The sequence below is a fragment of the Lissotriton vulgaris genome, chromosome 1_1 (assembly GCF_964263255.1).
Source record: "Lissotriton vulgaris chromosome 1_1, aLisVul1.2, whole genome shotgun sequence".
Taxonomy (NCBI): Eukaryota; Metazoa; Chordata; class Amphibia; order Caudata; family Salamandridae; genus Lissotriton; species Lissotriton vulgaris.
In genome coordinates, this window is record NC_141685.1 from 392245993 (window position 1) to 392258666 (window position 12674).

The 12674-nt window shown below is 44.8% G+C and overlaps 1 protein-coding gene across 2 annotated transcripts in view; it reads right to left on the reverse strand.

Moving 5' to 3' along the window:
* Positions 1 to 12674, reverse strand: part of CZIB (CXXC motif containing zinc binding protein) — a 75610-nt gene that overhangs the window by 21575 nt on the left and 41361 nt on the right. For both annotated transcript variants that reach the window (XM_086952460.1, XM_086952465.1), the window contains 2 exons: positions 11553 to 11584; positions 10182 to 10259 (listed from right to left, as the gene is read on the reverse strand). In XM_086952460.1, the coding sequence (XP_086808586.1) occupies positions 10182 to 10259; positions 11553 to 11584 (110 nt within the window). The remainder of the gene's footprint in view (positions 1 to 10181; positions 10260 to 11552; positions 11585 to 12674) is intronic.

Consider the following 12674-nt stretch of genomic DNA (forward strand, 5'->3'; position numbering starts at 1 on the left):
AAGCGGTACAAAAGGGGGTGGTGACGGACGGAGCATCTGAATCAATCAAACACTCACACCCAGTCAAAAGATCTGGGTTTAATCCATCACCGTTCTTTAGCCCACTCTGCCACCCCAGTTCAGACATGGGTCAGACTGATTTTCATAAAGCCATGTCTGAACTGGGGTGGCAGAGTGGGCTAAAGAACGGTGATGGATTAAACCCAGATCTGTTGACTGGGTGTGAGTGTTTGATTGATTCAGATGCTCCGTCCATCACCACCCCCTTTTGTACAGCTTTTGGCCGCCATGAGTGTGGCAGGGTATGCTCAGACGTGAGTCTCTTGCTCACTTTGCCACTGGATTCAAGCAAGCCGGGCTGAAGACGGCTGAAATGCCAGAAACCGGTCCTCGGAAGCTTGTTTCCGGTCCAGGGAAGACATGGCTGGCAGTTCGGGCTAGACTGTTCCCATAAGGCAGAGGGTCAGACTGATTTGCATATAGCCATGTCTGAACTGGGGTGGCAGAGTGGGCTAAAGAACGGTGATGGATTAAACCCAGAACTTTTGACTGGGTGTGAGTGTTTGATTGAGTCAGATGCTCCGTCCATCACCACCCCCTTTTGTACCGTTCAAGGCTTAAAAGCAACACTGAAACCTAAACTAGACAATTTGATTGCCTATATGGGCCACATGTGTGAGGAACACAATAATCTGAAGACCAGATAAACCACTCACGATGTGACCATAAAAGAGATGCAACCCGTATCAGACACGCAGGCTGCACTGGCTGTTTTGCAGTGAGAGGTGTGCATATTGAAGCGAAGGGCCGAAGATGCAGAGGGGCGGTCGAGATGGAACAACATCTGGGTGGTTGGCCTGCCCGATAAGATTGAAGGTCTGAGCATGGACCTGTATCTAGAACAATGGCTGACACACACAGTCCTGGGAGGTAGGACGTCTACGTTCTTTTCAGCTCATCAAGTACCGGCCTGACCACGGTCACTGGGAGCGCCTTCATGTCCCATGGTGGACCTCATGTTCAATTACCGGGACCACAATAAGATCCTTCAGCATGGGACTGGCTGTCGTCCAAAGGGGCTAAAGACAACGGTCCTTGGCAGGGAAAATAACAACATCAATAATTATAGGCCACAATATGCACTATAATGAACAAGAAGTCCAAAGGGGAGCACAATTTATTGGACTGACGGTACGCAGAAGACAGTTGGCAACCTGCTCAGAACCGATTTTGCTCCAATCGTAAATACCGCTCCTGCCCCTCCTGAGACCACGCCGCACAATAGAGGACACACGTGGTGGCCACATTGATTCAGGCTGGGTCCCCTAGCCTAGGGGGCAGTCCAGGTATCATAGACACTGCGGGCTGTCTGTCCATGCTAGATGACTTACCAAATGCACTGTAGGAGAGTCCTGTGGTTACTCCGATGACTGCTGATTACATTGGCTGACTTGACTCTCTTGTGCTCATATCCTTTTCTTATTTCTGTTAGAGTCCACTGGATTGGTTGTTCTGCTTTTCAAATGGGAGAGCCTTTTTGAAGAGGACAGCGGGGAGGGAAATGGCTTGCCTTTGTTCTGGGCTACAGGACATGCGGAGTGATTTTCTTACAGTAACATTCCATGATGGTCACGTATTTCTTCCTACGATCTGCTGCATTGACTCATGATTTGGTTCACACAAGTTGTGGGGTTTCTGGCCTGTTGAGCAATGGACTGGGGAAGGGATTTCAAGACAATGCTGGGGATTGGGAACAAGTTTGTGAGGTGCTGGGTGCTAGATTTATCGGAATGGCTTCGGTTTTGGGGTGTGTGCACGTTTATAATTACACTTTGTCATGAGAGTGCCAGAATACACGTTCCTTAGGAGGAATATGAGAGTTATGGGTTCCTATGCTAAGCACCACATGCTTACCTAAAGAGACGTGGGGCCCACTTTGACTGTTTCCAGGAGACACACCTTACATCTCTGGAACTCGCTAGACTGGGTAGAGGATGGTGAGACAGGGTCTATGGTACCACATATTCTAGTTATGCAAGGTGTGTGTGGATGGGGGGGGGGGAGGGGGGGGGGGCATGTGTGCCCTTCACAATATCACACACAAAGATCAACCCTGAGGGCTGCTTTGTCGTGGTGGAAGGATGCTTGATGGAATATCCTTAACACTGGTAGCGGTTTACACCCCAACTGCAGAGCAATCCACACCTTATCTGACCCAAACACCCATCCAGGGGCATACCCTTGCTCTGTTTCACAACACCTGAAAACATGGGCTCACGAACACCAGTAGGGGACATTTGGCACCAAAACAACAGGGAATATTCACATTACTCGATGGTACACAAGCTACATTCCAGACTTGATATGGACTTTGTTCCTTTTCGCGATGATTACACTATGCACACGAGCAAAGTTCTTGGGCAAGACCCTTATTGGTTTCACTGAGTTGGGGAGATCCAGACCGAGGATTCCCACTTGGTGCTTACAAACTGATTTCGTGGCAGACAATGGATTTCTATCTCAGACTGGTGTGGGCATTGATGCTTATTTCCAAGACAACGAACATAATACTTTGGGCGTATGGGATGCATTCAAAGGTGTGTTATGTGGCTTATGCATGAAAACAACGTATGGGGTGTGTAGGGAGCTAAATGAAGAGGTGACTGCGATGGAGGGTCGCTTGGGAGAGTTGGAGCGCACATGTCCAACAGACCGTTACCATTTTTGTGGCTCTCCCTGCCTTGCAAAAGTAATACTGGCTATTGGCCAGTCTGTGGGTTGTCCAAATTTGACTTTAAGGTATACACACAGCAACAACACGAACATGGTGATAAGGCGAGTCACCTACTGATGTGGCTTCTACGTTCGGAATCCCCCAGATTTCCTATCACCTCTATCCAACTGCAGTCAGGGCAATTACTAAACACGCAGGAGGCTATCCAGGGGGAATTTTGAGAATTCTTACCGGGGACTGTACAGACAGTTCGCGGAGATACAGCCAGATGGGCTTACTACATATTTGACACATGTCTATACTTCTTCCGTTGATCCCCTCCAGGCCCAGGAATTAGATAGTACACTCATATTGAAAGAGGTACATGAGGCGATCACCTAGATTGCCCGAGGGAGGGTTCCAGGTACCAACGGGTTCCTGCTAGAAATGGGGGTCTCTAGTTGGCACAGGTAGGTACTTGTGACAAATAGGGACCCTCTCCTCTAGTCAGTATAAGGGGATTACACTCCTAAAATAACCCCTGCTCACCCCCTTGGTAGCTTGGCACGAGCAGCAAGGCTTTATCTCAGAGGCGTTGTAAGTTAAGCATTTGTGACCACATACAAAATGAGACCAGGTTCCACATGCAGCAATGAACAAGTCTACAATAAAACATATACAATGTTAGTCATCTTATGGTCAGGGTTATCCCTCCCTCGATCCGGCTTGATCTGTAGAAGTATTATTTCAGTCATGAATCTCAAGGGTCTTCTCTTGCTTCAGTAGGCTCCCCTGCTTGCCATGGCTTGCTTTGACTCTCCTGCTGTTGAGTAAGTCCCTTGGACCTTGCTGGTCCCAATGTTGTTCCTTTTTCGTCTGCCATGCTGGTTGCAGCTACCAAGGCTTGTTGGTGCTCCTGCTAGACACTGACCACCTAGACATCAACATCAGATGTGGGACAGCTCATGCACAAGGTCACCGTTGACTTTTCAGAATCTCATGACATCAGTGAGCATTGTGTCTCTGTGTCTCCTGGGCTCCTCCGAGTGGTATAGACTCGGTTCCCTCTGCTTGCAGGTCCTTTGCTTCTAGAATCCACTTTTGGGTTCCACTGGACTCCTTCGCAGTCTTCTCCAGAGGCAGTTTCTTGGAAGTCTCCTATTGCTGTCTACGGCAACTTCTGACGTCACTTCACCCCTATGCACCCGGATTCCCTGGTGGTGCAGGTAACCTGGTTCCTGGGGCATCCACGGGTGGAGTGGCTCTCCAATCTTCGGTCTTCCAAAGGATTTCTTCAGGGTCCTCCAGGCAGGGTCCTTCTCTAAAACTGTAACCGCAACGTCTCCATTGACTTCTATTGAGCACGCTGCTGTGTTTCCACTCTTCACACACCCTCCGTAGGGTTCCAGGGTACTTAACTTGGGTGGTCCCTGGCTCCTCTGCATCTACTGGGCCTATTCCTGTCCTCCGATGCAGTTCGCACTGCACCTTCTTAATATATGGTTGGGTCTCCCCCGGAGACCACTGTATTTGTGCTACTTACCTGATTACTTTTGAAGTATTCTTGCGTATTGTGTGGATATCTCCGGGTAGGATATATACTAATGTGACAGTGTGTTGAAATAAATACTTATTTCCGCCAAAACTGTGTGGTTTCTTTTTCATCTAATCTACAGTACATATTGAACTGGTCAAAAAAAGCAGTTTTACACTCCTTCACTGAAGGCTGCTCTCCACAGCTACCAAAAGTTATCAAAGAACACTAAAATCACCATAAGGGTTGTCTGGATTAGTGCAAGGTGCATCACTTAAAGAATTGTGCACCATATACTAAGCCAGCCTCCTACTTACTCCATTAGCTATCTGAGAGTGCAGGTGTACTATGACCCGCATGATTTGCTAAAGGGGAACCTAGGGAACGTGGTGACTGCAATTCGCCTCTCCCTCCCTTTTTTGGCCAAACTACCCTTCTCCCAAATGGGCAGGTTAGCCATTGCTAACATGCTATTTTTTTTATAGCCCTACCATTGATTATCCATAGGGCCTTCTACCTAGATCTAATAATGGTGTTGACAGAATTGATTTGGGACAATGACAGGGGATGGGTTGCTCTACATAAACTATTTGCTTCCTTGATGAAGGTGGCCTCAGAGCTCCGGAATACGAATCGTACAATGCTGCAGCACATCTGCAGTGGCCGATGCGGATTGCAGCAGAACAGTCTCTGGAATGCGCGGGTATTTTGGATGAGCTGGCGGGGAGACCATTATTGCATAGGCTTTTTGACACTACCCCTCCTCAGGACATGGATAGTGTACCGCTACGTACAGCGGTATACGTCTGGAAACGATATGTCGGAGATAGGCAGCACCGTATGCCCAATGCACCCAGTGTACCTATTTGGGTCATGACAGAATGCGTAGGCTTAAGGACCACGCATCTGATTCGGGATTGGGAAGCGTCAGGAATCACAATTTTTTGCAGATGTGGTGTCCAAGGACGGTTTTTGTGACTTCAAAGTTTTGGCGTTAGATCATGGACTAGGTCCAAAGCAGTTCTTATTGTATTCGGCCCTGCACTCTGTGATGCGTAAGACCTGGGGATCCGATTAAGAGCAAACCCCACAAGGCCACTTGTTGAAGTGGCTTTAACAGGGGGTGGGAACGCTACGAGGGCCATCACACATCAATACTATGTGTTGTGGAGGAGACCAACTGCAGAACATGCAAGGTTACGACATTGGTGGAAATTGGTGGTTGAACTGATATCACAGACTAACAGTGGGACCAATGCTTGTAATCGGTCAAACAGGGGACATGAAACGCACAGTTTTGACTAATACAATTTCACTTCCTGCATCGTGCAAATCTCACCCCACACAGGATGAGCAACATGCTGTGCTTTTAACGTATGTCTGAGGTGCAGATCCACTGATGCCGACTTCCTTCACATGGTGTAGTTCTGCATATTAATTTGCCTTTTTTAGGAACAGGTGTTGCAGGTGGTATCAGCAGTGACAAATAATTTGTTAGCGCTGGACCCACTTAGATACTTGCTTGATATGGGACGTATCACCAAGAAGAACAAGGGTTTGTTGAGATTCCAGAACTTTGTGCTCATCTTAGCTCAACAGTGTTACTATGGCTTGGAAGTCAACCGTGGCGCCACCACTGAAATGCTGGAGGGCAGACATGCTCCGTTGGGCACTTGCTGAGCTATCGGTGCACAAGCGATTACACACTTGGTGAGAGGGAGTGGATCCACTGGGACACTTACCTGGAACAACTTGAGGCCGGTACGGACGACTTCCCCCCCTTGAGCGATTAGCCTTTTCTCTGGGAGATGATGTTTAGGCAGGGCTTGTCCCCTCTTGGTAATCTCTGCTGGGCCCCTTACCTCAGTTGGTACACTAGATGGCCAGGTGTTGGAACCTGCTTCTAGGATGTCCTTGGGGGTATGATGAGAGAGACTTTGGCATCTGTTGTGAGGCATAGTACTGAATATTCATATATTCACTGGAACTGGTGTTCTCTTGGATGGGGCACTGATCACACATTCACGGGTTGGGTGGTGGGTATTAATTCATTGTTACTTGATAAAGCTTGAGTTTGAATGTTAATGCACTTGTAACATCTGTTGCACTGTACACAGACATGACACACGGAAATAAACATCATGCTTTAAACCATCTCCTGGCAAGTGTTTTGTCTTTGCTGGATCGAGCATTTTGGCCCAACTGAGACTGGGGTTTTGTCGAATATGTAGTAAGTTCCCAATGTACATGGACCCGGTGGCTGATTGTTCTCATGTGACTGTACTATCTAGGACTTCCTTACTCTACAACAGTGTGAGGTTACTGTAAGCCATATGTGTTTTTACCCATAGTATCAAAATATATAAAATGTAATATAGATATATTATTTTTAAAAATGCATTTTCTAATTATATGATAAAATACTTCAAAAACCAAAATTTATAAAAAGTGCATTAAAATGCATCTTGCACATCCTTGTTGACAACCTCTATCTGGAAGGTAAGTGTTAGAACTGGGGGTCTCTAGTTGGCTGAGGTAGGTACCTTAGTCCAAATAGGGACTCTTGCTTCTATTCAGGGTAAGGAGGGACACACTCTGAGATAAGCCCTGCTCACCCCTGGTAGCTTGGCACGAGCAGCCAGGCTTATCTCCAAGGCAATGTGTAAAGTATTTTGCAACAACACTCCCAGTAACACAGTGATAACACCCCAAATGGACACCACACTGGTTTCATAAAAATAGAGGTATCTTTATAAAAATAAATACGATGAGACCAAATGATAGAAATCCAACATATGCGTATTTGTAATATTTCACTTGGCCGGTCATTAGGCCAGCAATCACTTGTAGGTTCTGGCGTTAACAATGAGCAATTCACAATCTCTAATGCAGTCCTAATGCAATGCTATGCAGTTCGTAATGTGGTAATAAGACCGTCCTTAATGCAAAAATCAAGCAGTTCGTAATGCAAGAATAATGCAGTTTGTAATGCAAGAATCAGGCAGTTCGTAATGCAAGAATAATGCAGTTAGCCAATCTCCACGGTCAACTCGGGCCCCACTAGGCCCCAACTGCAGAGACAATGGTCGTAAGCTTAAAGGGGCGGCCCCGGTACTGCTGGACAGGTACGGGCCGCTCAGGGACTCAGCACGTCCAACGTGGTGCAGCGGGAGAGAGAGTGAAGCACTCCTGTACTCCTCCTGCACGCCTCCCGAAGCCACACACGCTTGCGGCTCCCGACCGGAGTCCTAGCCTTACCTGTGGGGTGCGCTGCCTCGCTCTCTCTCTCTGCTCTTCGGACTTTGTGCTTGGCACTCCCGATCACGTTGCAGCTCTGTTGCTAGGCGATGCTGTAGCTGGACGGGTTACGACGCTGCCTTCTCCTTCCTTGACGATCTTGAGCAGATTCCTTCCGACGAACAACGATCACAATCCCTTTCACCTTGTAACTTCCCTAGCTTCAAGAAATACTTTAGCACGTTGCAGCTCGGGCCGGTGGCGGCGATCTTTATTCACAGCCTCAGTTACGCTTACCGCTCGGGCCACAAACAGCAATTCAGCAGCGCGGACGATGTTTCACACTGCAGGGGCAATGCGGTCACGAGAACGCCTTGTAAACAGCACCACAGACCACATATCAGTCTCGGGCGTGGAAAAAGCACAGGTACACAGCGTCGCTGAGACACATTTGGAAATGTTTATGTTCCTGAGTTTCCACAACAGGGGACCAGCTCTCCTCGGGCACTTGGAGACAAGTTACTTCAGGACACAGCAAAGTCCTCACAAACAGGGGGACACAGCAAAGTCCATTGACCTCTCCTTAGTAAAATCAGCAAACTGCAGGCCAGCCCTAGAACACGCAGCAAGGGCAGTCCTTCTCTTCAGATTCTTCAGCTGTTCTTCTTTGGCAAAGGTTCCTCTTGAACACAAAGTAGTTTCAATCCTTTTTCAGTACGGATTTCAGTCTTGAGTTCAGGGGTTTCAGCTCTTACATTTATACCCCTAAATGTCTTTGAAGTCTTTGTGTTCAGGGGGCTCCGACCCCGTCCAAACCAGACATGGGTGTCTTCCTGCCAGTGCACAACCTCCTCCTTTGACAGGTAGAGGCACACAGGATAGTTAAGAAACCAGCCACTTCTAAAAGTGTGGTTTCTAAAAACACAATTCAAAAACCATCTTCACAAAAAGATGTGTTATTAAATTCTGAGTTCAGGCACACTGAACTCCATCCCTCCATATTAAGCCTATGGCAAGATATGCTGGAAACATGAAACACAGCATTCCCGATTCTGTCCTATGGGCAAGAAGGCCTTGCAACAGTGAAAACGAATTTGGCAGTAATTCACTGTTAGGACATGGTACACACCTCAGTACATGTCCTACCTTTCACATACACTACACCCTGCCCAGGGGGTACCTTGGGCCTACTATAGGAGTGTGTGATGTGCAATAAAAGGGAAGGTAAGGCCTGGCAAGTGGGTGCACTTGCTAGGACAACAAGGCAGTTAAACTGCGCGCAGGCACTGCAGTGGCAGGCCTGAGATATCTTCTTAGGGCTACTTGTGTGGGTGGCACAATTAGTGCTGCAGGCCCACTAGTAGCATTTGCATTACCAGCCCTGGCACACATAGTGTACTTTACTAGGGACTTTACTAGTAAGGCAAACATACCAGTTATAGACAACCAATTACCATAACACTTTATGCAGGGAACACTTTGACACTGATCAGCAGTGGCAAAGTGCCCAAAGCATCTAAGTCGGCAACATAATGTCAAAAAAAGGTCTAGGAGGAAGGCAAAAAGTTTAAGAAACTTTAGCCAAAAAGGTCCAAGTCCAACAGTAAGCTTACCTTCTCTTCACAACTGTCCTTTAAACAATTCTTTAAATTACTAGGGCCATTGTCCTTATCACTATGGTGCTTCCCATTCCTCTCCCAAAAAATAAATATTTGTGACACCAGTGACTTTAGGAAAGAAGGTATGCCCTTTCACCGGAATAAGAAGCATGATTTTTTTGCAACTTGCACAGTACTAATAAAATGTGTTTAGTAAATCATTTCTCATGATAGTGCAAATAGGAAAAAGTATGTTTCTTATTAGAGTAGCAGTACAATAAAACATTTGGGTATTGAGAATTACTACTCATATTTAGTGGGTAACCAATCTTGGAGTATATAATTTAAAGTACAAAATGAAATGTACTAAATGTGTCTCAGACACATTAGCAATTCCCAATTGGGTCGCAAATGACCTGCCTCATCAATATTCATGAGGGAGGTTGTAATCTGTGACCCATTGTGAATAGGCAATAACACAAGGATGGTGGCCTGCTGGTGACAGCAAACCACCATGTTTGTGTTTGCTTTTAAATACAGCAACTTTTTTTAAAAAATGCAGCACGTTTTCCTTAAAGGAAAATAGAAAGTGTTTCCAAAATAAAAATAAAACGTCTCTGTTTCATTTTTGAAGTGCCTGCTCTTAAATATATTTTCACTGCAAGCCACAAATAGGAAGGGGTCCCTTTGGGACCCCTTCCCGTTTACAACTGCTTACCACCTACCTGAAGTAGGCGATTGTTTTGCGACCGCATTCCGATCGCGAAACAATCGTACTTGCCCTTGCGACTTGCTATTAGGAAGGGATGCCCTTGGCAATCACAATCCCTATTTTGCAAGTCGGTAATTGGTTACCGACTCGCAAAACTGGGTTGGGACATTGCAAATGCCGTTTAAGTGGTCACAAAAGGGCATAATCTTTGTTTGTGTCAATTAAAAGGTCGTACATGTGCCCCTCAGATACATTTAATTATGAGGTATTGCTGTTCAAATCTAGTTCAAGTGAGTAATGAATTAAAAAACATTACTATAGAGCAACTGTCCATTCCAAAATGAAGCAGCACACACAATAACCTTTATGCTTCCAAGAAGAACCTACCTGTGGCTGGAAGTCAATTGGTTCTAGGCCCCGACATTCAAACTCGACAATAGTCTTAAATCTTTCATTGTCTTCAGCCTAAAAAGTAAAATTGAGATTGTATTTAAATGTTTACATATCAAATAACGATCCCTGCCATGCAGACACTGATATATATTCAAAGCAAAACAATCATATGTTGTGTTTGCTAAATACAGTGTAGCATCAATTATTATTCATTAGCCAAAACAACGCTATTTGTCACAAAAATACATTTTCAATTCTTTAGCCTACATCATGATCCACAATAATGATTAAACACAGATTTTTTTCAACTGATTAAGATCAGTTCCACCTAGAAAATACGCAGAACCCAGGTTTTATCCTTTATAGATTATTCTACTCCTCAAACGAATTACATTTTAAATTATCTACCAGTACAGTCTTTCTTCGTTATATAATTACCATGCAGACGTAGAGAGAACACAGGGGATTTTGGTAAGTGCAGAACATGCCTCATCTGCTCTCATTTGGTAACTTGAAACCATAGATTAAAATAAAAATGTTTCTTCCATGTTAATTCATATTTGAAAGACACGTGCGATCTGGGCAAAATAGGGTCTCCTACTTCATTTTAGTCCACTTACATTTTAATGAGAAAAATTCTAGGAGGCAATGACCATTTTAGATTATAAATAAATACTCACATGATATGAAAGCTGGGTTAAGAACGTTGCACTGGCTGCCTGTCAAGGACAGAGTAAAGTTCAAATCTCTGTGTATCGCCCATCAGGCTTTTTGGAAAATGGGAGCAGAAATCAACCACTCTTTGATTTCTCCTTATCTTCCCAATAAGGCGCTTCGTTCCTCGTCTGCATTTCTGGCTAAGACTCCTAGAATCTTTAAAGCCAGAGCAGGAGGACGCTCCTTCTCGTATAATGTATCAGGATTATGGAACTCCCTTCCCTTGTACATGAGAAGCCATTCCAACTTAACCAGTTTTCGGAAGCAACTTAAAACTTTTTTGTTTCAATAACCAGAATCCTTGTTTATTCGTCTGAGGGCAATCCTGTTTAGTCACAGCGCCTGGACGCCTGAGGGCAACTGTAGCGCTTTACAAATTTTATTTTCATTTCGTTTCATATATATGTAGGCAAGCAGCTAAGCAGATGTTTTCTACATAAGCCCCATCTATTTAACCTTGTATGCAAATGAGCTTATTATTAATGCAAAAGTAATGTACAAAGACAACTATTTTAAACTTTTCTCTCACTGAACAGCATCTATGTTCCCAAATTACCCATTAGAATGATCCATGTAAAACGCTAACCTAAAGCAATACCGTTTTGATCCTACTGAAGCGCTGCGTTTAAGGTTTCAAAAGTGACTTACATTGTAGGGCTTCATGGTCTGTCTTAAGATATCTATAAGAAAAAATAGACACACACAAGTAAGTATGTTGATATACCAATATAATAGAAGATGCCTCTTCTACACTTCCATCCACTGCTCATATCATTCCTTAGGGAGTAGTAACAGGATCCTGAGAAAGGGGTTTGCAGAACTCTAGTAGTTATTGGCTGAGTCTCATTGTGCGTCACAGCTCACTCATTTCACTTGTTGGGTCTCATAACACCAAGTCTTGATTACCAAATGGTCACAATGACCACAACTCTTCAACTGGATTGAATTAATTTCACAAAACAATCGCAGATACACATATTAGACTATCAGACAGGATCAAAAGGATGATGCTTTTATGCCTACAGTAGTGCAACAAATGAATAAAAGTATAAAAACCCAAGAATGTCTTCCAGTACACGAAGGCTCAGAGGTCCTGTTTCTCCCTACGATAAGCTTCACCAAAGCCTTTTACAGTTTTGTTTCCAAGATATGTCCTTTGCCACTTAGAATGTTTCCACAACTGGCCCCCTTACTCCATCCACCTGCTTGCACCTGTAGCCACTTAACTCCTTGTGCACTTGCACTATGCTTTAGAGAGGCATTAATTGAGGCCATGCGTAAATGCAAACGGTTATAAGGGGTATAAAGACAATCCTATGATGAAAATTCTAGCTATGTTGTAGATCTGCGATTAAGAGTTGCACCTTATCTAATCTCCTAAAAAGAAGTTTTAGTACAAACAAAAATCATCAAATTATCTAATGCATTGAAACTGATCTTTGCATTTGGAAGAGACGGCATTGCTCTGTCAGCCTGCTCCAATAAGATTCCTCTCTCATCAAAGAGTGCGGCACTTTGTACTGAATGGTGGAGGTTTGTTGCTACCAGTTTAATGCTACTCATTCTATAGATCTTCTAGGGACTAAAGGCTGAGTGAGCCCAGAGAATATCAAAGCTTGGAACCTGAGGCCAAACACAGGTTTGTAGAGTGAATTTATTAATCCATTGAGGATTCGTACACTAGTCCGGGTTTCCTCTTTTAATTACTTTTTGCTGTGGCCACTGTTCTTGAGTCAATCCTTTGAGGTATATGTGGCATTGTATTGTGGC